General features: G+C 47.6%; 1 protein-coding gene across 1 annotated transcript; it reads left to right on the forward strand.

Annotated features, from left to right (window-relative positions):
- The first annotated feature begins 6130 nt into the window (after positions 1-6130).
- On the forward strand, positions 6131-12805 carry LOC126546964 (uncharacterized). Its single transcript, XM_050194692.2, has 2 exons — positions 6131-6383; positions 12106-12805. Exons 1-2 carry the CDS (start codon positions 6357-6359, stop codon positions 12556-12558), a joined length of 480 nt encoding a protein of 159 aa, XP_050050649.1. The 5' UTR covers positions 6131-6356; the 3' UTR covers positions 12559-12805.
- The last annotated feature ends 313 nt before the right edge of the window (positions 12806-13118 follow it).

A 13118-nucleotide genomic window follows, 5' to 3' on the forward strand; every position in this document is an offset into this window, starting at 1 on the left:
AGGCGGTAACTTCTCGTTCATATCTTTTAGGGTCTTGATTCTGGAGGCAAGCTGTCTCTATCGCCGTTCAGAATTTCTTTCTAGAATCCTTCTGCACGCATCAAGGCCTACGACCTCATCGTTGTCGCTGTGGTTAGAAGTGATTAATCAGGAGTGGGGAGGTATAGGCTGGTGAAATATCTCAGTGTCCTGTGTGTACGGCGAGAAGACCGCCCCGGTGCACCGTCATCCCTATATTTATTGAAGACGGTGAGGGTAGTGGCGGCCATTGGCGGCACAGCGTCCTCGCCCCGCCGGTGATCAGAGCCCGTTCTCTTCTTGGCTCGCGACTAGTGCTATCCGAGGTCAGCAGCGGTCAGCAGCGGTAACATCGTGGTAGGGAGATGGGTGGCGATGAAGATTGTTGTTCATTCCTTTTCAACGTTGCGCATTCCCAATGACAGGATTGGTTACAAAAATGAGAAAATAAATGAGTATCCATATAGATGACGGCACAATACTGTGGGATTGGCTGGCAGGGATGGTCCTCAGAAGTCGACGTAGCAGGGGTATTAGGCAGGTGCGCGATGTTGGGCGTGATACAACGGGTTCTTAACTTGTTCGAAGCGGTGACATTCTGTAATAATGGCGTCAATAGTTGAAACGTTGCCGAAAACCAGCCAGTTTAAGGCGTCGTCTGCTATATACCTTCTAATATGTGGGCCGCTTTGCATGTTTCAGACATCTTGTCATCAGCTTTGCAGCAAAGAGCCAAGACGTCTTGTATGTATGAGACGTACTGACTCTGTAGGGCTCTGAGCACGCGTCGTTAGGGCTTTCTTTTGCTGCGACCGTGCGCCCGAAGGAGCCGCTGAACATTCCGCTAAGTTTTTCTTTGAATATGTTCTAGCTCGTTAATTAATCTTCGTGGGTTCGATACCACACGCGAGGCGTACCGGTCACGTAAAAGGCGACGTTAGGGAGCGTGATCGTTGAATTCCACCTGTTAATAGTGCTGACGCGTTCATAGAGATTGATCCACTCGTCGACGTCAGCGCCGTCCAAGCCGAAGAACAGACCAGGGTCGCGAGCGTGGGCAAGCGTCACGTGACTGGAGCAGTCTGACGAGTCGCAGCCGACAATGATGGGGTCTTATCTCCGGGAGGCACGGTAGTGAGCTCGATGTAGTGACCGCTACGGAGCTCCGTGGCAAGGACGGGGATCGCAAACCTCCACCAAAATATAACGAAGAAGAAGAAAAGCCGTTTTTGTAGCAATCTAATTCTCTTCTTTCTTAAAGATGTGTGAATACATGCTACTATATATCTAGGAACACCACGGGATGTTAGCCTTTTTATCAATACAGTGTGCTCCATGGTATCGTATGGTTTAGCAGTATCGAGGGTCATTAAGGCAGCGCATTGCTTATGACGTCGAGCGAGTTGTATTCGGTTTTTTGAGTCGATGTGGGCATGCCAGATGGAGCAGCCGGTCCTGAAACCAATCTGACAGGGACTAAGAATTTAATTGTCATTAACAAATTTCATGATACTAAGGTGAAGGAGCCTCTCAATTAGTTTTACTACGTTTGACGTAAGCGCAACGGGCCTAATGTCCTCCAATCCACACCCTTCCTCTTGTTTCTTAAGCATCATTATTACTTTGGCAAGCTCCCATTGAAACGGTATCCAAGCATATTTAATTGAATAATTTACCAGGTCTAAAAGAACGTTATGCGATTCCTGTAACAATATTTTTAACGTTGCATTTGGGACTCCATCAGGACCAGGGGCTGTATTCGGCAAGCATAGTGCAGTCTGATTTAGCTCAGATAGTGAAATTGATGTGAAGCCACCCGAAGAGTATATTGCAAAACGAATAGCCAGAAGCCAGGCTGGAAATCGCTTTTCTAAACCTCTGGCAATCTCTTCTACGGAGGCGCTCATTTCTTGCAGGGTCAAAACGATCGAGTCTAATGTTAAGGGCGTTGGTAACACCTTCCTAGCACGAAGAAATGCGAATAGAGCACGCTTGCTTTTTTGTTTTGATTTTATTTTGATAATTAATCGTAATGCCTAATATCATATTCATCTTTGGCTCGATTAACAGTATGCCTAAATACACCAGCGTGAAACCGATAATTTTTCCGATTTGTCGGGCATTGATTATGGAGAAGCATTTTACAAAAATCTTTTCTTTTTTTTATAGTCAAGCGTACGATCATCATTCCACCGACAAGCGGTGCCTTTAGCCGAAGGGATTACAAATTCAGCTTGCTTCCGGGAACCCTCTAGAAGCGAACAAATTGTTGAAGCGATTTCTTTATCGTTTGCATTGGCTAGTTTCGAATTCGGCTGAACGCAAGGAAGTATTAAATTTATTGTGGCTAACAAATGTGCATGCCCGGTATTCTAAAGATGTTATTGGACAAACGACTTCGAATGACACAGTAAGATCATCACTGTTGGTTGCTGAGTGAACCGCTAACCACGACGAGACATTGATGCCAGCGCCACAATATGTTAAATCTAACAGCGAACGAAAGTGACCTCTAGCAAATGCTACATGTCCTGTGCTCTGACAACAAAGGTGAATTTCAAAGCCCACTCCCATAGTCGCTTGCCACACAAATGTGCTTTTAGCCCCCACGACACGTGGTGCGAATGAAAGTCCCCTGCAAACACAATATATTTTCTACAAGCAGCCATAGCCCTATCGGTTGACGCGTACTTTGCATACCGGTGGGGAAATAAGCATTTATCATTGAGAATGGATGATATCCTGGGAGACATAAATCTATTACCAAGATTCCACAGTCGGATTACATGATATGAAAAGAAAATGTTTGCCATGTGGCACATTTTACTGGAAACAAGTATCAATATCCTCCACTTCGCGAGTGCAGATCTTAATCGGAAAGACCGAGAACCTTTCAAATGAAATTTTTTCCCTGGTGAAGGCCAAGTTTCTTGGAGAAGTATGACATGTGGGTTAAGTTAATTAGATAGGTAAGATAATTCTGTTAAAGCTGAGAATATAGAGCGACAGTTCCACTGCAGTACTTTCACCTGGTCAATTGCGTTGATGGCACAGCAGAAGCCGCATTTAAATACTTTCTTTAATCATAGGCGATGGTTGACTCTTCTTTAATTTTGTTTTCATAATCTGAGAAATTGGGGATCCCATGCGTTTGCGAGCTCGAGAGTGAAGTTCCGCATCTGTGACATTAACGGTGTCTGAATAAGAGGACTCATCCTCGCCTGGTTGGACTAGCGGAGTAGTGTCGGTCGACTGATCTATAGATGTAGAAGGCGTCACTACCTCGTTCCTAGGCATTCGAGGTGTGGTGTTAAATGCTGATGACTGCATCGGTGCTTTACTGGTCTGCATTATTTGTATAATCTGACTTGAAATGATTTGCGCCAAGCATTCTGATAGGCTGGATATCAAATTATCTATAGCTTTAGCCATTGCGTTTTCTTCAGCAGAGTCAATTGCTTTCGAGAAATTAAGATCCATGCTTGGAGTGTTGCGCCCTGTAACACATCTCTGTCTTTAACAAATTCAGTTGCATCTCTTCGAGAGCAGCGACGGCGGTCGATTATTTCAAGAATTTGTATTTCTTGAGCCCGGGCTGAGCAGTTCGAATAGTTTGCTGGGTGTGTTCCCCCACAGAGACAGCGCTATTGAGATTGTGCGGAGCATTCACTTGAGGGATGACCATCTCCACAGGTGCGGCAACGCAAGCTCGACTTACATCCCCCCCTGCTCTGTGTCCAAATCTCCCACAATTCTGACATTGAATTGGACGTGACGCGAGTGCTACTACGCGGAATACAAGAGGCCGCACCTTTATTTCTGACGGACATGATGTGCCCGCAAACGGGGCAATTACTGATTCAATCGGAATCCTCTCGTTATTTAGAAGGCGATTGCAGCAGTAAATAACAATGACGTCTGCTGCGGAGAGCTTGTCCAGAGTTTCAGTTAGACTTAAGCGGGAGTCTAAGCCCCGCACGAGGCCATTGGTGCACGCTAGGGGAGGCGGGATAAAAGCACTCACCGGGGGGGGGGGGGGGGGTGGAAGCGAATGAAGTGCATTTCAATAGGTCTTCAACACAGGTCCGGTCTGGTGACCAACACACTATATCTCGCCATCCGAACGCTCGCACCTCACTGATGGTCTGGAAGTGGTTGGACATGGTAAGAGTGATAGAACCTCCATTGGTATACGCACGAGCACAACAGGCATGTTGCTGATGCCGCTGCGAAAAAGTAAATCTAGAGGCAGTTCATTAAGTGGCAGGGACGCTGACCAGGCGCGCCTGGCCAGGAGAATCGGTCGACATCCAACCAAGACGCCTGATGCAAGTAAATCAGGGACTAGAGTAAGGTTAGTGAGAAACCTGAAATCACCCGATACTTAGCCAAAACACCACTGCAGGTCAACGAAGCTCAAGAGGCACCGAACGAGAGGAAGCAGCCTGTTGGAAGAACCGCTGTCTGCAGCCCACCGCCATTGATCGTTTTTAGCATTGTTGTTGCCTCATAGCATGGCTCGTACACACGAGGGGGATTAGCCACACTGGATTGAATGAAACGTATACCCAACAGCATAGCAAAAGTGGTAAAGGCGAACATTCAGAACGAAGCATTGGCAACTAACCGATAGCACAGATTTTGAGAGGACCTGTATATAAATTAAATAAATAAATAAATAATAAAAATAAACTAAAAAACTATTAAAAAATGTCTCACTGTCGGTACCCTAGCAGCGTAACCTTCCGGATGCTTCAATGAACTTGTGCAGAGCGGTAATCATCGAACCATGGCTTGTGCCTAACTGACAGGCACCAAAAGACAAAATGTTTGGTGTTGTAAATGCTAAACCCAGTCTACTAGTTGGAAATATGAGGAACATTCTGCGGAGTGAGGAGAAGCGGCGGCAAAAAAATAAAGAAATGGTCAATAGTTTCTGGTTCATTACACAAGGAGTAGAGTTCAGTTACGGATAAACCAGATATATGAAGGTAAAAATTTAGGCGGGGAACAATAAAGCAGAAGCTTGATAACGTCATCTCCCATTGGCGTGAAAGGCATTTGCTCGTGTTCCACCGAAATTTTAGATGTCGAAAATCATATGCGGAAAGTATGGATGATTCATTACAATTCATCGATAAAAGGCGTTTATATCTAGCTCCTCTTATAAAAGAGAAACCAGGAAGAACATTTAAGATCTGGCGATTTAGCAATGACGATGCGAGCGAGTCAGCTGGTTCATTAAAAAAAAATTCCATTATGTCTGGGGACCGAGACAAAGCGGACTTCAGACACATTGTCTGAGACAAGAGTCAGAAATATACTCAACAGGTGTGACCTATTATTAAAGGTTAAATTTGTACAGACCGAAACCGCGTCTGTAACAACTATTACTTTAGATTTCTGTGAACCCAATTTTCGGATGGCCAGAATAATTGCCAGAAATTCAGCAAGGAGTGTTGGAGTGTAATCAGCACGACGGAGAACAAAAGCTCAGTTAAGCTGATTTGAAAAGATGCCAACACCGGCCTTCTCTAAATTTTGTGTTGTGTCCATAGAAATAACCTAGTGAGACAGAAATTGACCAAGATGATCGGGAACGAAATCTTCAGGTATGCGCGCAGGAAGAAGTTTTGCGTACTTTGGAAGAATGTCAGGAAAATCAGTTTTACCTTGAACGAATTAGATTTTGGAGAAATCAGGCTCGGTAGACGAACTTGAAGTTTTGATAACAGCCCCTGAACAAAAACAACTTGTGGCTGTCGCTAACGCCGCCAACCTATTCTGAAATATGATTCGGGAGGATTGATGAAAACGTCGAAGCTCTGCGCGTGTTGTCGCTTATTTTCTTCTTCCTTTTTCGCACCTGTGCCGGTTATCAGGGGCAGATACCCACTATGAGAATCAACAAAATCGCGCGGTATATGCAGACATGTTCCTCGTTTTATTGCAATCCCACATCTACATTCTTGTTTTCTCACAGGCACAACCCGCTCCTCCCTCCCCCAACACACGCTTCTTTATTTGTATCTGCCGTTTCTTCCGTATTTTTCTCTTTCTCTTCGCCCGCGTGCCGTTTCTTCTTTGTCTTCAGCGCCTTTGCACGTGCAGATCGCCGGTAACGATCGACCGCTCGCGTCTGTCTCGCGTGCTGCGCTAAGCCACCGGTCAGCTCAGCCCGTTCGTCACCCCTATGCGCCGTCTGTAGCAAAGGGCAAGCGTAGGGCTCAGCGGCTTGTGAGGCCGCACCCTCAGCACCTCTCACGGCGGCCGTTACGGTCATCGAGAGCTTCGTGTGCCACCTGCGTCGGCTGCCACTGCTGCTGTGCGCCGCCGACATGACGACGGAACGAGCAGGAGGAACGGTAAATTTCGAACGTTTTGCTATGCCCTAGGCACTTTTCGTATAAGCAAATGTGGTCGTCCTGCTGATGATCGTCTCACGTGCAGTGTGGTCCACTGGCTATTAAAAGGCATTCTAATCTGTGGCTGTCAATGTGCTGGCGCTCTAGCTTCAAGCTGCGGCTGAAGCTGTGTCAATGCACTGGTGATGTGTGTAGAAAGGCGCCGGCGCAACAAATCAGAAGTCATCTGCTAGAAAGCCAGGCGACAGTGCACTTATAAGACAGAAAAATTCGCACGTACGTGCTTTGTGCTGATGTGTTTCATTTAACAGTGGATCTCACTGTACATGTATTCAGATTCGGGTGTCGGCTACCCACAATGCGGTAGTGTGTAATTGCCGAAGCACTACAGCAATCACTGACAAATATATTGCGGCAGAACCCGTCTTGCGATGACCGTCGATGGTAATGCATGGATTAGCATTGAATCAATATAGCAACACATCTTATATAGCGACACAGCCTAAACGAGTTATGTGCGAGGCGTGTACTGCAGCGGGATTTCTTTTTCACGTTTCCTTAATAGGGTGCCTCGATTGCAGCGCCGCCTTGGTATTGAGGCGCCCTATTCCCTATGAAAATTCGCCCCCATTCAGCGCCACCGCCGCGAATCCTGCGCGTGGCCTCCGAAGTGCATGGCGAGAAACGCGTCATGCGGCAACCGGGCTCCTCTCTCGCGCTTTTTTCTTAGCACGTTGCGCCATCTAGTGGCGCTGCCGAGAAGTCCGCGCATGGTTTCCGAAACGACAAGCGTGGCGCGCCGGTGCCTGCGAACGCTGAAAATCGTCTTTCTTTTTTTTTTTTTTCACGGCGCGACGGCGCATGCGTCCTGCCCTAGCGGATTAGTCGCGAAACGTTTTGGAAAGGATGCGCGCGCGGCTGCGCTGCCTGATATCGGGATAAAGACCCCCGAAAAAAATAAGCGCACTGACGCGCACTGCAGCATACACTCGTGCTGTGTACCGCGTTGGTACTCCACTGGTATATAGCTCTACATTGGTGCGGCGCCGAAAATGTGCGTAGCGCAAGACTGCAACTCCACTTGAAAACAGGAACCGGCCAGGGCTTCTTTCGGACTGCACAGTGAACCCCGTAGTTGCCGCCCTGCATTGATGGCTAGCAATATTTATACATAAACCCCTGCATTACACTTGGGTGACACTTCAAATACATCACGTTGCTGACGACGCCTTCTTGCAGCGTCGGCCCTCTCTTGCTGGTGGTGGCTGCGCGTACACTGGGTCGATGCGAGATCGACAAGGCGCTAACGCCAACGATTGGCCGACAGGACAGTGTGTTGCTGAAACAACTTTATCATAATAGGCCGACAATGACGCAATTGAAGGGAGTGAGTTGTCGTAGCGCGACTGGTTTTCTTGTCGACAGCACTGACAAAGTCAATGTGCCGCGACCATGAGGCGTTCGACCGAACCCGACGTGATCGGCCGTCGGACGGACAACGCGATAGCGGCAGCGCCTTCGCTTGTATATATAATATATCGCGCTCAAAATGAGTCGAAACATGCCTTCGTTGTTGAAATGCACAAGCTTTAGTCCTCTCAAGACGCGTGCACATGAGGTTTGAGGCAATGTAGATCCTGTTTAGCAAAGGTTGGTTTAGGCCTGGCCCCGTCAAGTTCGTGCAGCTGCTACTGGTGGGCCTGAACTTAAAAATAAGCAGTTACGATTTAAACTGCTCTTATAGTTCAGTTGTGGCCATATGGTAATTTGTATCAACTGTATACCTTCAATTCGCACGGCGCGTACACAATAAGCGGTAAGCAGTGACACAGCGCTGTGGCAGCATCTTCAGGTACGTCACTGTTCCCGGGGGCTGCCGGTCGCATTCGCTACGTATATGGATGATTCTGTACGTGTTATTATGCTGACACATTTCTAGAAGCACTGTTTACCTCTGCATCAAACGGTAAACAAGAGACAGTGATTCAGTACAGCAGCGTAAACAATTAACCGCCTCGCTCAGTTACCAACGGTAACAGCGACGGCATCCGCGTTCTTATGCCGAGCACAGTTTTTAGGCTTGAGCGTCGGCGTCCCTCGGCGTAGCCGCGCGAACGCGCTCGTGCCACTGCATGCGCGTTCGTCGTCGTCTTCTGTACCACACCTGGCTCGTCGGCGTAATCGCGCGAACGCGCTCGTGCCATTACTCGCGCGCTCGTCCTCTTCTTCCACAGCTAGCTCCGATACCGCTCATCATGCCAGGGTTCCCATACTGCCCCTCCCTCTGCGAAGACGCTGACAGCACTGGCCCACTGCCAGTCGGTGCGGTGATTTCGGTCTCAAATTATTTGCCTCAATATATCGCGAAATGAAAACGCGTATCGAGCTGCGCTCAAATTTCGTATTATTGAGTATCGTAGTCGTCGTTAAAGGTCCCTGATACCTCTTGGCATTTAGCGTTGTTCCATCCAGCTATTTTCTTTTGACGGGTTTCGGTGTTAACTTCAACTGAACTAAAAAGTAACTCTTTACGAAAAAGGGGCCTGTATACCACAGCTATAAAGTTTTTTCTCTAATAATACTTTATGGCACGCGCAAACTGTAAGTATGATGAACTTAAAGAAAAGCGAGAATGGCAATAACAGCCCTGAATATATGTCTAGATCACAGTTGCCGTTGTTTAAGTGGCTGGATCGCTCATATTGATTCGTCTCAGCGAGGAACAACGCGGCTCATATGCACAGATATGTATGTTTTGCTACGTTTTGACATCTCATATCAGGGATGCGCCATTTCCATAATATCCGAAGCTAACAACGATCTGTGGCTTTATATGTAGGTGTAAACAAATGCACCGCTTTGGCAAATCCGACGCAAAAGGCTGCGCTTGAAGACTTCTTCTTGAATATGCAAAATGTCTAATGAATGTGTAAAATGAATACAAAAAGCGAGGTGAAAGAGCAGACATCAGCGACAACAAGCTCGATCCAAGGCAGCCGCGTCGGCAGACGGAACTCGGCGTGCTTTTACCGGCCGCACTGTTACACTGTTAGCACAACAGCGCTCACTCAGTAGTCGTTGAGTGCTACATGACTTCCAGGAACGACATGCTGTCACGATCCATGAAACGCACAACTGGCGCATAAACAACATGGACGCAGGTGCACAAATCAACCGGCGAAAGCCCCGGCACCCTTCCAAAACGTTTTCAGCGGCGTGCGGCAGACAGCACAGGAACGCGAAAAAAAAAAAAAAAAAATCCCTTCCTCGTACACTCGGTGGCACATATACTCGGTGACCCAAGTTGGCGAGATGTTTATTGAACAGCGGCACTTAACCAGTGCATTCATGGCGCAGCTCGCTAAAGCGTTGGCGTTAAAGGCGATCATGGAAAAGCGGCACATGCGCCGCGTATTTGTGACGCGGCCTGCTGAAGGATCCGGTTGCTGTCCTTGCGGAAGCCTTGTGACGTGGGTTCGATCCCACTCAACGTCGGCTAAATTTAAAGTATCTTTCTCGTCATAGTAGAGCGGCACATTCCCAGTGGCACATGCCTATAGTTAAGTTCGCGTCAAAGGCGTTCGTTGAAGAGCGGCACACACCTACTGGCACATACGCAGTGGTTCACGTTGGCATGAAAGAGTTCCATTGAAGACCAGTACAGACAGAGTGACACATACCCAGTGCTCCAACTCGGCGTCCCACACCTGCAGTGACGGTGTGAAAGAGGTTCGTTGTAGAGCAGCACGTATACGCGCACACAGCCACATATACTGAGGGACACGAGTTTGTCCAACGGTTGGTTTCGAATCCCGTTCCTCCAGAAAAGCAGCCCAATGCGCTGCCCGTTCGACCACGGACTACCCAGTGAGCCAAGTTGTCGGGAAAGCGGTTAGATACAAACATACGTGGATAGAAACATACAAACATAATACATAGCCCCCGAAAGTGCGTGAAGTACCCTAAGAATGCTAACGCATTAAAGAAAATGTGGCATAAACCATCGAAGCTGATCGTTAATGACAGCGACAGCTCTCTTGTACGACCTGCCGCATATCCCCTTGCAATCCGTAAATCACGAGACCTTATGTGCACATCAGCAGATACATGAAGTAGCAGTCTCACTATCAACCAAAATGCCAAATGATATATAAATATATATTCAGTTGTCATCACAGCACCCCTGTTGAAACTCTATAGCAACCCTCGCAATCCATATATGTCGTCTGGAACTTCGATGCAATGGCTCTACCTCAAGTGACATTTTAAAGATTTACGCAATCTTTAAAGATCGCCTATTGCAGATAACTTAATCCTAGTCCTCGCGCTGGATTTATTCAATGAAGCGGACATTACTTGCACGAGAAATTGAAACACATATTTAACTACCCAAAATTCACTAATTGACTTCTTAATTGGTTACTTTGCGGCACATATGACAATTAACTAATTGTATCACGTGAGTTTGCAAGGCGTATCCACTTGGAATGTATTTCCAGAATAGGACACCAGTTTGGAGATACGCGCCATCAAACTCGCCTTAAAAATGCACTGTTGTTACACTTGTTCAAGAAAAGGCTGTTTTATGCATTGAAGCACAAAAGTAACTAGAACGCCCATGTATTTCTTCCCGCACTTTGAGAAATAATCTCTCGAAACTGGTGTAATCCTTGAAATTCATCTCAAATGAATACGTCTTGCAAACTCAGCGGCTACAATTCGTAGATTGCAATATGTGCCGTAAAGTAATTAATCAGGAAATTAATTAGTGAATTTTAGGTAATTGGTTGAATATGCGTTTCGATTACTCATGCTAGTAATGTCCGCATCTTCAAATAATGCAGCTCAAGGACAATAATTATATGCAATCAGCCTCGGGCGATTTTTAAAAAGTTACGTAAAACCAGATTCCTTCGTGTTTACCATGTTTATCGGGACTCCGGTAAAACTTAAAAATGATCACCCTCTATTTAAGGCTATACATACCCATTGCGTCACCTGGGCACATCTATTCAGGGGTATTGGCAAAGAATGGACTTGTACCAATATCACATACGCAGTGCTGAAGTACATGCCCAGTTACCCACGTTGTCTGCTATATATAGGCCAGCCAGCAGCAAGTTGTCCATTCGGGCACATACCCTTGTCTGCTCGGCAAGACAGCAGCCACCGCATAGCTAGTAGCCTAAGTTGACTCTACTCCCCTCATAAATTGGCAGACGCATACAAACCGCAAAGTGGGGGGTAGAGCCAAAGAAAGCTATCGCTTTAAAATTTTCAGAAAAGTTGGGAGGAGTCCTTGTACATCTGTCGATCGTATATGGACAATGCGATACGCGCTTAATAGAAAAAAGGGGTCATTGCTTACGTCATTTACTTTGAAGACCGATTTCCTCGCGACCATCGACGTAATTTTACTGATACGGACTTTAAAATACTTGGATGCAATATAGAAAGTCAAGGGTAAAGGAAAACATAACCGCCTTTCGCACCAGCTCCGCCACATGGGCCCCGTTTGTGCGGACCAAGGAGTTTAAAGAAAAACTTTAACCTTCTTTAACCTTCTTGGTGCGGACATAGCGCCAATGTATGTCGGTCTTAGTAGAATATAGCAGCTGGCCCGTAACCGCTCTTGCCCTGTTTAAATGATTACATCTGGGGGCTCAGCAGCTTATTGCGGCGCGAGTATACTACATGACGGTGCTCTCTCCGTTCTTTGCAGCGGCTGTCGGCGCACAGGAGACGCTCGAAGTTCAGCCCGCGGATCCGGTCATCGGGTGCCGCCACGGTGCACGAGTGCCGGCACTGTCGGCAGCGCTTCCGCTGCGCCAGCCGGCTCATGGCGCACGAGGTGTACGCGCACAGCTACGCGGGTGCGGCTAGGGGCAGCAAGCTGCCTTGCCCCATCTGTTCGAGGCTGTGCCGGTCGCAGGCCACCATGTCTGCGCACCTCGGCACCCACCTGGGCGAGCTCATGTGCAGAAAGTGCGGCGCGGAGTTTGCCAGCGTCGGCGCAGCCGTGTTGCACGACATGCGCCACTCGCACTCGGACAGCCTGATGTGCGGCCTTTGCAGGCAGATGTTCCGAGGGAAGGCCGAGCTCAAAGAACACAGGCAGTCGGCGCACACCGTGGTGCTTCGGGCGAATCCGCCGCCCGAGTCGGTCACCGGGTAGTTCGAAAGGAAAGGCTGGGCAGTGAACCAGTTGGCCTACAGGACGCACGGCCAGGAGCCGTATTTGCGCGCCACATTTTATTTCAACGATTCGTTTTAGGAGCACACAAAAAATTGTCGACGTGGTGCCGTGCTTCGTAAGCCAGTACATGGCGTAAAGCCGAAAGACCCAAGCCCGAAAGTGGAAACATAGCGTATTGCGTTGGGTGACTTCATGTACCGAAAACATAAAGAATGGCTAATGAGAACATTTGTCTTTCTCTCTCTATCTCTGCTGACTATGCTATAATGCAGACTTCGTGAAAGCTCGAAGCCTATTAGTAATTTTATCCAAGAGATGTGGCCAGATGCAGTTGAAGATTTACCTAAAGCGTAAAACACATAGGCGACAATTTCAAGCGAAGGTATTCTTTTACAAACCAACAAGCCCGGCTAGCCACTATTCTGAAGCGAAGATAGTTGAGCCTAGATATGAAGCTATAACATGCATAAAAGGGTGACGAATGTAACGGCCACTCTGGGTGTCAACCTGGCGATTAGCTGACGGGCACCTCGGCAAAG

Source organism: Dermacentor andersoni, chromosome 1 (genome assembly GCF_023375885.2).
Source record: "Dermacentor andersoni chromosome 1, qqDerAnde1_hic_scaffold, whole genome shotgun sequence".
Taxonomy (NCBI): Eukaryota; Metazoa; Arthropoda; class Arachnida; order Ixodida; family Ixodidae; genus Dermacentor; species Dermacentor andersoni.